The following is a 13050-nucleotide window of genomic DNA, read 5'->3' on the forward strand; positions in this document are numbered from 1 at the left end:
CTACACAAATTCTGAACTTCTGAAAAGGTGACAAAAATACGTATATCTTAATAGTGATTTCACAGAGAAGTGGAGAGAGAAGAGTCTGACATTTTTTCCATATAACAACATATATTTATGTGGATTCCTTTCTATCATCATAATATCAATATGCTTGTGCCTTCAATATAAATTTTGTAATCCTATAGCATTTAAATATGATATAATAAACAAAACATAAAGGTTATGTAACATTTTTGCCAAAGAAACTTACTTTTTCAATTCACGAACTTTAGGTTCTGTATTCCTCAAAATCTCGACAGAACCAGAATTTGTACCAAGTCTAAAGGTGAAAATAGGGTGACACATAATATTGTCCCCTGGAACAACATTCACTTGCACGCACACATTTGTCAGCTTTATGAATTTACCAACCTGAAAAAAAATTGGCTATATACATTACACTGACCAGGAAAGAAATACAATATATGATATAACAAAATAATCAGTTGGATTCTCGACAGTTTCAATACCTCTATACTTGGAGGGATAGGAGGTTATTTGAAAATAACCGGTTATTTTAAAATTAATTTAAGCTGTAGGAGTTAACCAATCAAAAATAACCGATTAACAGCTTATTTTCCGGTTATTATTTTTTTAACATTTTTAAGTCACCAAACTAGTCAGGAAAACAGTATGAGAGGTTAGAAATCAAAGAACAATTTTTAATAAACTGTAAATCAACCATAAGATAGTTAAAAGAGCATCATTAGATGCTGAATTTCAATGACGTCCCTAAACAAAATACAAGTAAGAGGTTATGAAATTGCATTTAGTTAATTACTTCACTCACATAAAAGATGTAGGTAAGATAAATAAAAAAATAATACAAATTACATAATTTTTACAATAATAATCTTGATTATGATACATTTCAACGAGCAATCTTTTCTCCAATAACCTATAAATACATAAATCAAAGTTTCTTGCCGTATGGATAGAAAACATCTACAACAATGTCCAACACTGAAGATCACATGTGAAACTGATCGCTATTGGGAAGCTAGAGATCTAACAGGACGATGATATTTATATCAACAACCTATGCCCTTAAAAAAAAAGGTTCCCACCGTTTGAAATGCGCCAACACCCATAAATGTAAGCTTATATTATAAATCAATCAGGGAAAGTCAGCAATTAAGACAGACATATATTACAGTACTGACATCGATTTGCAGACGCATTTCATTTTGCCATCTATGGACAGATGTAGTAAGTAAAGCAGTAACCCATACCCCATATAGGAATGGCCAACGAGACAATTTGTATACGGGGTTGATTACATAGAGTACAAAATAATAAAAGGAAATGATGTTCGACTGACATTAAATTTTAGATAAACTTAAAATACATTTGATTCGGTGTATGTTTTAAAAAATAACCGGTCATTCAGTTGAGGAAAATAACCAGTTATCAGGTTAAACAAGCAAGCAAAAAAACCACTAATTAACCGGTTAACCATATGAGAATAACTAGTTATTTTTGCCCATCCCTAGTACTTGGGAGGATCAGAGTAATGAATACTTCTGGGAAAAGGAATCAATACTTTTTAGGGGCTTCTCTTTTTTTTTTTTAAATCCATTTCAGTGATGGTTAGAATTTTATTACAATAATGTTATAGAATCATATAGCATATTCAAATCTATTCCACGTTTTACTGAAATTTGTCTTTTCCACCTTTCAAAATTAGTTTATAACAGAAAGCTGTAAAATAATCATCACCCTTAGTGAACCAAAAGTTCCGATAAATCCTGTAGTGGGGTTAGGAAATCCTTTAGCAGCAATGTGTGAGAGCAAATCCTAGGGAAATTCAAAACATTGTAAAATGCTTAGAATTGTCATCATTTATCCAAAATGGTTTTGTCAAATATAGTGTAAATGAACTGCATGTGTAACTAAAACTGTAAAGTCCTATATTCTGCAGAAAAATAATTCACTTAAGCCCAGAAATTCCTTACCTGCTTCATATACAAGACGTGATCAATGAGGATCAGAATATATTAGTAAAGTGTTATTAAGCACAAGTGATTTGGTGTTTCAAACAATTGTAATTGTTACTATCAAACCTCTAAAACAGACTTAGGCCAGTTTGGAATTCACCTCTTCAATTGAGGTATGGTGTGCTGTAAATGCATACAAAAATAATAGGGCCTATATTTCATTTCATGAGAATATCATCACAGAGATATAGCCATAACTCACTATTCTTCAAACAATTATCAGACACTGAATGCCAATATGCAATTTTTTCAACAAGACCCTGTTTCTGTGCACACAGCTGATAACTGAGGAAATTTTATAAGATTTGGTCATTAGTAAAGAATTAAGGCCAGCTACAACCCCAGATCTCAATGTGTGTGATTTTTATCAATGGGGGGAACTTGAAAAATAAAGTGTATATAAATAACCCACACTGGAGGAGAATATAAGGAGAGAATCTGCAGCGATTTCAGAAGATGGACTAATGTGCATGTGGATGCAAACTTTCTCACAAGATTTTAAAAATGTGTAACAATACAAGGACAATATTTCCAACACCTTCTGTGACAAAGGTAGGCGATTACTTTAATTGTAATTGTGAAATACTATAAAATATTTTAATTAAAATAAAGCTATGCATAGAGTTGAGGGGTTATATAACCATTTTTATAGCAGTCAACGTGCTTTCTGCTAATATGCAGGCCATGTTCTAACATGAAGATACTCTAGAAAAAAAAACAGAGAATTCAATTTGTCAACATTCATGGCCATCATAGGCTGTGAAAAGGCTTCTCATAATGTTGAAAGAATGAAGTTATGGAATATAATGAAGCAGGAAAACGTTCCTGGACATCTGACCATAGCTATACACAAGTTACATTTTGAGAACAATTTTAATTAACATTAGTTTTAACAACGAATTCCAACTAATCGGGAAATAAGACAATGTCCTAGAAGCAGCATCAGTGGCAGTGATGGCAGCAGCAGCAATAATGAACATTCAAAAAGAAAGACTACAACAGTATCTTAATGATGTTTCATATTTCAAATATGCCCACAATACCAATATAAAAAGATGTGAATGTGATAAAAGCTTACCTTAAGTTTCAGCATCTCATTGTTAGGATTAACAATAAAAATCTTTACTGTAAGAGTTTGATATTTTTCACTGTAAGAATATGGTGTATAGCAGATTGGGGTGCCATCTGTGACAGTCAAAATTAACATGTGTGGACTCAAAATGTTTACACCACAAACCTAAAACAAAAAATAGCATAATAAAAAGTGTTCTTTTTCGTTAGTTATTTCTATGTGAAACAAAATAATATCACAACTTCTTGATATTTGATGCCAAATTCTAAAATAAAAATTAAAAGTTCAATATCTTACAGTTAATGCTACATACTTTCTCTGATCATGTTACAGTGCACACAGCTTTCATGATCACATCAGAATGCTGCTAATATAACATTAACTGATAACAATGACTGAAAAAAGTTGTTTTCAGTTTTCGAAGTTACTTACTCAAAAAATAAGCTTATTCACTAAAATACAGCACACTGTAATAGAATATATAAAACTGCAAGACAATTAATAAGTCGTTTATTGTTAATTTTTCACCAAAATCAAGTAGACTGACATTGCAATACAATAAAAAACTGCAAAGATAACTTACATTACCAGCACTTAAATGAATCTTCTATTGTTGTTTGTTTTTCATTAAAATCAAAAAGGCTTACACAGTAATACAATATAAAACTGCAAGACAAAATTATATTATTAGCACTTATATATAAATAAATCATCTGCTCACCACACGTTTGTACACAATATTTTCTCATTTCTTCCATCAGTGAAACCATACTTCTATTGCTACAAAATCGTCTTTTCCCATTTTCTTAGCAAGTTCCTCTGCTTTTTATCACATGAAGGGTCCATCAACTTGAGGATCTTGTTCACGAACATTGGTAGACCATAGCTTTAAAGCTGACTCAACCTGACTGTCTTTCCCACCACAGTTCCGCTTTTCTCTGTTGCTCTTAGGGCACTATCTTGGTTTTTTAACAGCTTGCACAAAAAAGACTGTGAAATTTGTAACTGCACTGCTGCATTGCGTTGATTAATTTTCGGTAATTTGTGATAGTGTTCATTAATTGAGAGTTTATCTTTAATGTTGAAGTCTTTATGTTTATTTTCCACATTTTCCATAGTTTCACTGCACTGATATGACCATCACAGATCAAAAACTGAAGCTATACTGTTGATATCTTTGATTTTACAGCTGTTAGCACACGATTTGAAAAATGAAAAGCTACTATAGCTCCTATCAAGTTTTTTACAGTGTTAAGTGCTGTCTCTTCTCACTTTATAGATCTCTTGGATATGGAATAACAAGTTTTGATGGAGAAATCATTGCAATAAGTGAAAGTCTCAGGAATCTTCTATACCACATCAATAAATTTAAGAATGCAGTTATATTGTCAGACTCCAAAGCAGCTATTCTATCAATAGTCTCTAAACACACACCTTCATCTCAAACAGCAGAAATAACTAAAATGCTCTCTCAATTAACATCACTCAATAAAAGAATTGTATTCCAATGGATACCATCCCATTGTGGAATCCTGGGAAACGAGAAAGCAGATGCTTTGGCAAAGAAGGGCAGCACTGCTACTTACAGACCTGTTACTAAATCTACTTCTTACTCTGTGAAAAGATTCATTAAATCTACACACTTAGACTTCAACAAACAAAATTTGATAGCACAATCTCAAGGGAAAAAATGGAACTCTCTGCATCATAATCTACAGTTAATTCCCGATTTACCACGAAAATCATCTGTTGCTGCATTTAGACTGACAACAGGCCATGACTGTTTGGCCAAACACCTGCATAGAATTGGAATATATCAGCCCCCTAACTGCCCATTGTGCAACTCAAACCAAGAAATGGATTCGGAACACCTCAAAATCTGTGCTTCAGTGGCTGACTATGATAATAGCTTTGAAAAATATTGGAGTGAAAGAGGTCAAATGACTTTATTGTCAAATGCCCCGCATTAGAAAACAACAACAATAGTGTTCGGATGTCAGGAGGGAGGCAAATGTGACTGCATTGTGTTTCTATCCCATCCGTTCTTAAAAGTTTATGCAACACAGACAATATGAGTTTTATGGCTTGAGAGAGAAAATCACCTCAACTGGTGATTATTCTTGAAAGATTGGAACATTTACCAGAGACACATACTACAGTACAGTAATCCAATGCATATCCAGGCAAATCCATATATCGGCAAAAAAGTGGTAACATAAACCAAATTATTGATTACAATAAACAACTTTTTTGCAATGTTTTAGTGTCTCTCAGTACTACAGCATTAGCCAACTCATAACATTATCAGTGGTTACAATAAGCAGCAGGCACTGCACACTCTAATAGCCAACATTTTAACTCTGTAAAGTTATTAAAATTTAATAAACATGTTTCAAATTATTCCTTTTGTTACAACGATAATTTTCCATACATCCATACATATTTTCCTCTGAAGAGAAATAATTATTTCATGAAGATTCAACCAATTCAGAAGTATACTTGTAAAATGTAACTCTCTTCAAAAATTAGTCACTTACTTAGTTACCATTAAAGGACTCAGACATGAGTATTCCAAGATGATTCCAAATATGTGATACAAATTCTCTCTCTGAAAATAACAATACGTAACAAATAGTTTTAAAAGTAATTTCCTACAGCTTGAAAAGAATACATACCTTACAGTGGAGAATATAACTTCCTTCCTTTTTCAAATTCTTGAGAAGAACTTCAACAGGCTCCTTTTTGCAAACTTGGCCTGTACTTCTTAAATCAAAAACACTATTGGCAGAAAGGTTGCTGGTAGTAGCAGCAACAACAGTAGCACTGTTAGTAGCGATTGCAACTGTGGTTGTGGTTGCAACAGTAGCACTATCAGTAGCAGTCCCGGCTGTGGTTGTGATTGCAACAGTAGCAATGCCAGCAGCAGCTGTGGCTGTGGTTGCAACAGCACCAATGCTAGCAGTACTATCAGTAGCAGTAGCATCAGTCATTACTACAGAAGCAGCAGGAATAGTAGTAACAGTGCTACCAGTAACAGCAGTAGTAGTTGTAGAATGTGGACTTATATGTCTACCAACATCTAGTGACAGAAAATACATTAAGTGCTTCAATGCAAAGGTAAGAACACAAGGTTAGAATGAGATAGTCCAAAGCCATACTTTTAACAAAATTGTTTTTTTGTGCGAGTTCATTTCTTACACACATGGAGAAATTACTAGTAAAATATTATAAAAAAATGACGTAAGTATATGCCAAAGAAATTATGATACCGCACCTAATAGCATTGGACTCTAAACCTTTAACATGCTCTCCTTTAAAGACAGAGAGACAGACAGACAGATTTATTCGTTCCATAATATTCTTACATTTGCTTTATAGCACAGAATAAAGAACATGTCCAATTCTTACGTTTAACATATAAAATGCAATACATATGTATAAAATGCAAATATGAAATATGTACAGAATTAATACCTTAATAACAATAATATTTTATACAATGTAATATGTTTACCATTTAATAGTATTAAAATATTTACACAGTTCTGTGAAATGTCAAGAATTTATCTACAGAATAGAAAGTATGAGATATTATGTAATTTTTTAGTTTTATCTTAAATAATGAAGGGTTTTGGCTATGATTCTTAATGTCTTCGGGAAGACTATTGACCATTTTTATCGCCATGTAATGTACTCCCCTTTGATAGCATGATAAATTTGATGATGGCGTATGAAAATCATTCTTTCTACGGGTATTTATACTATGTATGGCTGAATTAGTTGGAAAATTTTCTTTATTACATAAGAGGAAATCTATTATAGAATATATGTACTGATTTGTTAAGGTTAGAATCTCTAATTTTTTTTTTAAATAATCTACATGATTCTCTAGCCTTTGCTCCAACTATTATTCTAATGGCTCTTTTTTGTAATAAGAATATATTTTTACTATCTGCAGAAATTCCCCAAAATATTATTCTGTAGAACATAATGGAATGAAAATAGGCAAAATATATTGCTGTTAGAAATTGTTGAAACGACTTAATTGCAAAGCATGCTGAGCTAAGTTTGGGGGTTATTTCTTTGATATGATTTTTCCAATTTATTGTATTATTAATAATGCAAACCAAGAAATTTGGTTGTTGATGTTTCTAGTAGAGGTATATTGTTGATAGTTATGTCTAATGTTTCAGAGATTAAATTTGAAGTGGTTTTAAATTGAATTATGTTAATTTTATTAATGTTTAATGCTAGTTTATTGGTTGTAAACCAGTCATAAATTTTAAGGAGAATTATTTCTGTTTTATATTTTAATGTGGCAAAGTTCTTGTCTGTAATTATGATACTTGTGTCATCTGCAAATAGTATAGGATAACCTATTCCTTTTATGGGGCCAAGGTCATTTATAAAAATTAGGAAAAGAAGAGGCCCTAATATAATTATATTTGTGTGGCTTAAGGCTCGTCCCCACTATTAAACATTTCACAACAACATGTTAAATATAATACGTTGAATTTAATATGTATATGGACATTTCAAGTCTCAATTGACTTAACATGTTGACTGAGTATATTGAAGTTAACACTTTTAACATGTTGGTGTGTTTTCCAGCAGCAATGGAAAACATGTCAAATCAATTCATTTGCTCGTGCAGCGTCGATACAGTTCAGCAAAGTTCGTACAGTTTCCATAGCAACAACTAACTTCCGATTTTGTGGTGCGTATCTTGATCATTTTTATACTATCATTGGTCCTTGGTGATGGCTGTAAGTTGTTCGAAGTAATGGAGTGGACAAAAGAAAATACGTTAGAATAAAATTAATGCACTGATGGAAAGGCCTTGTTTGTGGGATGTGTCTGCAACAGAATACAGACACAAAACAAAGGTGGCAGACTGTTTCAGAGAACTGGAATTATATTATTTAATTGTTCTCGAGAATACAATAGAGAGTTTTCGCACTCTCGTCATACACTAAATGTTAATGCTATGTTGACGTCAGTAATGGTCGTATTTGGTGATGTGTGTTGTTGTTCTAAAACTTCGGAAAGAATAATTAATTATATGATATTACCCTCCTTTAACATTTATCATGTCATAGGTCTTATGATAGTCAATCAATCGCGCTGTAATTTTTTTAATTGATATGAAATGGCTGTTCTTAATTGTGTGTCTTTCTTTGATGTAACAGGAAGTATTTTTGCAGCACTATATTAAAATCGTGTTCTGACATTCTCAGCAAATTTTTGAATCCAAATCCATCTTCAACTTTAAGCTCATTTAGAATGTCTTCTGCATATTGTCTTTTACTAAGATATTGCCACACCCACATTCTCATTTTCTTCCTTTTCATTCATTCATTCATTCATTTATTTTATTCCATAGATCTTACATGAGCAATGAAGCTTTAAGATGTGGAACATGTCAACATTTTACAATATTACAATTACAATTTTTACAAATTTTTATAGTTTTACAATTTAGTAATTTTCTACAATTTTTACAATGTTGTACAATTTTTTTTTTTTTTTTTTACATTTTGGCGAGATGTAGTGAGATGAAATGAGGTCCGAGGATTCGCCAAAATATTACCCGACATTTGCCTTTTCGGTGGGGGAAACCTCGGAAAAACCCAACCAGGTAATCAAATCAAAGGGGGTAATCAATCAAAGGTGTTGATGCCAAGGACTCGCCATAGACCATCCGGCTTCAGTCCCACGGCCTTGTAACACGCAATAAAAGCAATTACAAAAGTCAAATCTTCATCTGAGTCCATTGTCCAAGGTTTGAAAATAAGACATTATCTACATTAAAATCTCATAGACTGTTTGCGGTTGACTATGCAAAGAAAGACAAGTTTAACATGTTTAACAGTGTGGACAAAGTGTTAAATGAAATTAGCATTAACATGTTCAATCAACATGTTGGGATGTTAACGGTAAACAATTTAACATTTAACATGTTGTTGTCAAATGTTTAATAGTGGGTATTCCACTGTGCCCTGGAATTTGACATTACCAACGTTTTGGAGTCACTTACAGGTTCCATCATCAGGGCAGATAGGTGAGACCAGAGGACTCATTATGCCAGGCTAAACTAGATCACTGAGCTCATTAGAAGTAAGTAATTCTGAAACAATGGAAATGTCAAATTCCAGAACATGGTGGAATACCCAGAAGCCTACTTCTAATCAGAGTCACATTTGAAACAAATTAATTCTCATATAAAATATTATAATCAATGTCCTTAATGTATCGAGAAAGAATAAAATAACTCAGCTAATTCACAATATTAATGAGGATGAGCTCGAGCTAGTGTCCCAGAACTTCATATGTTGCTCAATATTATTCTGTACAGAATGTGATGGGGGGGGGGGATATTCAATCAAGATTCTCTTCATTTCCTTAAATAATTCACTAGTTACACAAATGATCATTTGTCAGACTGTAGCACTGAGAAATGTAGGAATGCTGAATCCTTAGGATTTACTCTCTTTGTATACGTGTGTCAAATAGTGTAAATGTTTGATTAAAAAATCTAAAGGCAACACTTAAAATGAAAAAAAGTTAAAACCACAGTAAATACCGTCACATCAAAAATCCTCATACAGTAAAACCTGTCTGAAAGACCACCCCTATTGAGAGATCACTCTTCCTAAAGATCGATTTTTTTTAAGAACCGAATTAAAAATTCTTAAAACCAATGTAAACCACAACCCTTCTAAGAGATCACCTCTCTTCCCGATCACTGACCAGTGATTGAATAGCCATTTCCTTAATTTTACCCCTTTTAAAAGACCATACTGTATTTTAAAAATTTACAATTTAGTATTTTATTACATTACTGTAGAGTAAATAAATTCCAAGAAATTCGTACAGTACCAGAAGTTAAAATGATGTTTGGCAATGTTGTTAAGTGATACCATATTCACGTTGAATGTCCATCTCTGTCCTTAATCCCCAAGGAATGTTGGGGATTGCTATGACAAAGGTACAATGACCGCTTGCAAATGGCGTCTGAGGTATGACAAAGGGTTATTTGCACTGCTGTTTAACAGTTTCTTGAAAGGTAAGATTTCTCATGCCGTATGACAGTTTTACTTTTCGTTTTGTACATTAAAAATCAAATCGTTACTTGTTAATTACAGTGCAATAATTTATTTTTTCGTCCTCCTACCTATTAGAAAAATCCGGTGATCAACCCACTGATGACGAGGATGAAGGCAAGAGAGAATTTCAATTCGAAAAAATGTGACTAGAACAAGCCTTATGTAATATTGAGTTAATTCAACAACCAGCACCACTGAAAGACTGTATAAATCGAGAACGTACAAATGAATTCTTAACATGTTAAAGAACAGTTTTGAAAATGAGATTGTAAAAAGGAAATGTAAAAAACTTAATCAGAGTTCAATTTATGATTTTGTGAAGGGGATTCAAAGGAGAAAATTGGAAACGTAAAATAGAAATAAAGTTCTGATTTCAAGCTTCTATTATTAGTAATATTTTACACATTTTTATAGAAACGTTTTAACCCATTATTTGTGTAAAATAACTGCCCTAATTGAGAGACCATCTCTCTGAAAGACCAGTTTTTCATGGAACCAGCAGAGGTCGTTTAATACAGATTTTACTGTATAAAAATATACTGACTCATATTTAATTAAAGATAAAATAACTGCCTGAAAATTAGATATGTAAGACAAAGGTGTCTGCATTATCTGCAGTGCTAAAGTGTGTAGCATATGCCTCTCAAATCTGAATGTTCCATAGTAAAGAGAAAGAATGTACATCAGTTTAGCTGATGACCGTCAGTCTGTTTCCATGCCATGGCATAGAGTGCCAGTTTTGCGTTTTGTTTCAATCTTATCTACGTTATATTTTAATCAAGTATTCACGTGTGCATTATATATTACGGCAGAAAATTGTAAAAGTGTGATCTTTATGCAAACAAACACAAACAATGATATATGAATTGCTCCAGTACTTCAAATTCAGTCTCATAGCATGCAAGACATGCTTTATAGAACGATATGTGGGAACCACAGTTTTTATTTTGTTTCTATTTGTGGAACTGGATTTTGCAGGGTGCTACAAAATTGCAAGAGAAGCTGCAATTATTAATGGAAGTGGATCTCTTGTTTTCGATCACCTGGGAAACATAGTAAGTAATTAAAATTGATCTGAGAAAGGTGGGATATGATTGTAGAGGTTGCATTAATCTTGCTCAGGATAGGGACCAATAGTGGGCTTCTGTGAGAGCAACAATGAACCTCCAGGTTTCTTAAAAGCCATAAGTAAGTCTCATTTTCTGGTGATATGTTGGCTTCTTGTATGGAGGCCACATCAATGTGTACTATGCAAAAAGCCAGATTCAAGAATGAATAGGAATTATCTTCCTTAATGGGAAGCCATTCTGAACATCTAAGATGATATTTCAATAAAGCTCAATTACTATTTGAAAGCCAGATGAAAAATAGATGAATTTCAATTTCGCGAGTAACAGTATACTTTGAAGTGTACTTTCAGTTGACGTGTTCCATGGCGTGTACACAACATCACAATATTATTCTCCCATTCCTGTACAAACAAGTTTCGTTTACTCTATAGATATATCCTGTGCTGGCACAGGGTTTCCCCTTCTCCCTCCCTCATCTTCATCATCATCCTCACCCATTCCTTACACTACACTTATAGAAACACTAAACACATACACTCACCCTAGTACACGACATAACTCTCCACAGATATATCCTGTGCTGGCACAGGGTTTCCCCTTCTCCCTCCCACATCTTCATCATCATCCTCACCCATTCCTTACACTACACTTACAGAAACACTAAACACATACACTCACCCTAGTACACGACATAACTCTCCACAGATATATCCTGTGCTGACACAGGGTTTCCCCTTCTCCCTCCCACATCATCATCATCCTCACCCATTCCTTACACTACACTTACAGAAACACTAAACACATACACTCACCCTAGTACACGACATAACTCTCCACAGATATATCCTGTGCTGGCACAGGGTTTCCCCTTCTCCCTCCCACATCTTCATCATCATCCTCACCCATTCCTTACACTACACTTACAGAAACACTAAACACATACACTCACCCTAGTACACGACATAACTCTCCACAGATATATCCTGTGCTGGCACAGGGTTTCCCCTTCTCCCTCCCACATCTTCATCATCATCCTCACCCATTCCTTACACTACACTTACAGAAACACTAAACACATACACTCACCCTAGTACACGACATAACTCTCCACAGATATATCCTGTGCTGGCATAGGGTTTCCCCTTCTCCCTCCCACATCTTCATCATCATCCTCACCCATTCCTTACACTACACTTACAGAAACACTAAACACATACACTCACCCTAGTACACGACATAACTCTCCACAGATATATCCTGTGCTGGCACAGGGTTTCCCCTTCTCCCTCCCACATCATCATCATCCTCACCCATTCCTTACACTACACTTACAGAAACACTAAACACATACACTCACCCTAGTACACGACATAACTCTCCACAGATATATCCTGTGCTGGCACAGGGTTTCCCCTTCTCCCTCCCACATCTTCATCATCATCCTAACCCATTCCTTACACTACACTTACAGAAACACTAAACACATACACTCACCCTAGTACACGACATAACTCTCCACAGATATATCCTGTGCTGGCACAGGGTTTCCCCTTCTCCCTCCCACATCTTCATCATCATCCTCACCCATTCCTTACACTACACTTACAGAAACACTAAACACATACACTCACCCTAGTACACGACATAACTCTCCACAGATATATCCTGTGCTGGCACAGGGTTTCCCCTTCTCCCTCCCACATCTTCATCATCATCCTCACCCATTCCTTACACTACACTTAGAGAAACACTAAACACATACA

The 13050-nt window shown here is 34.1% G+C and overlaps 1 protein-coding gene across 1 annotated transcript in view; it reads right to left on the minus strand.

The window, feature by feature from the left end:
- Nucleotides 1-13050, minus strand: part of LOC138716430 (uncharacterized) — a 65500-nt gene that overhangs the window by 23265 nt on the left and 29185 nt on the right. Inside the window, exons 6-8 of the mRNA XM_069849518.1 lie at nt 5787-6190; nt 3118-3276; nt 254-414 (exon numbers count right to left, since the gene is read on the minus strand). Of these exons, the coding sequence (XP_069705619.1) occupies nt 254-414; nt 3118-3276; nt 5787-6190 (724 nt within the window). The remainder of the gene's footprint in view (nt 1-253; nt 415-3117; nt 3277-5786; nt 6191-13050) is intronic.

Source organism: Periplaneta americana, chromosome 16, assembly GCF_040183065.1.
Source record: "Periplaneta americana isolate PAMFEO1 chromosome 16, P.americana_PAMFEO1_priV1, whole genome shotgun sequence".
Lineage (NCBI taxonomy): Eukaryota > Metazoa > Arthropoda > Insecta > Blattodea > Blattidae > Periplaneta > Periplaneta americana.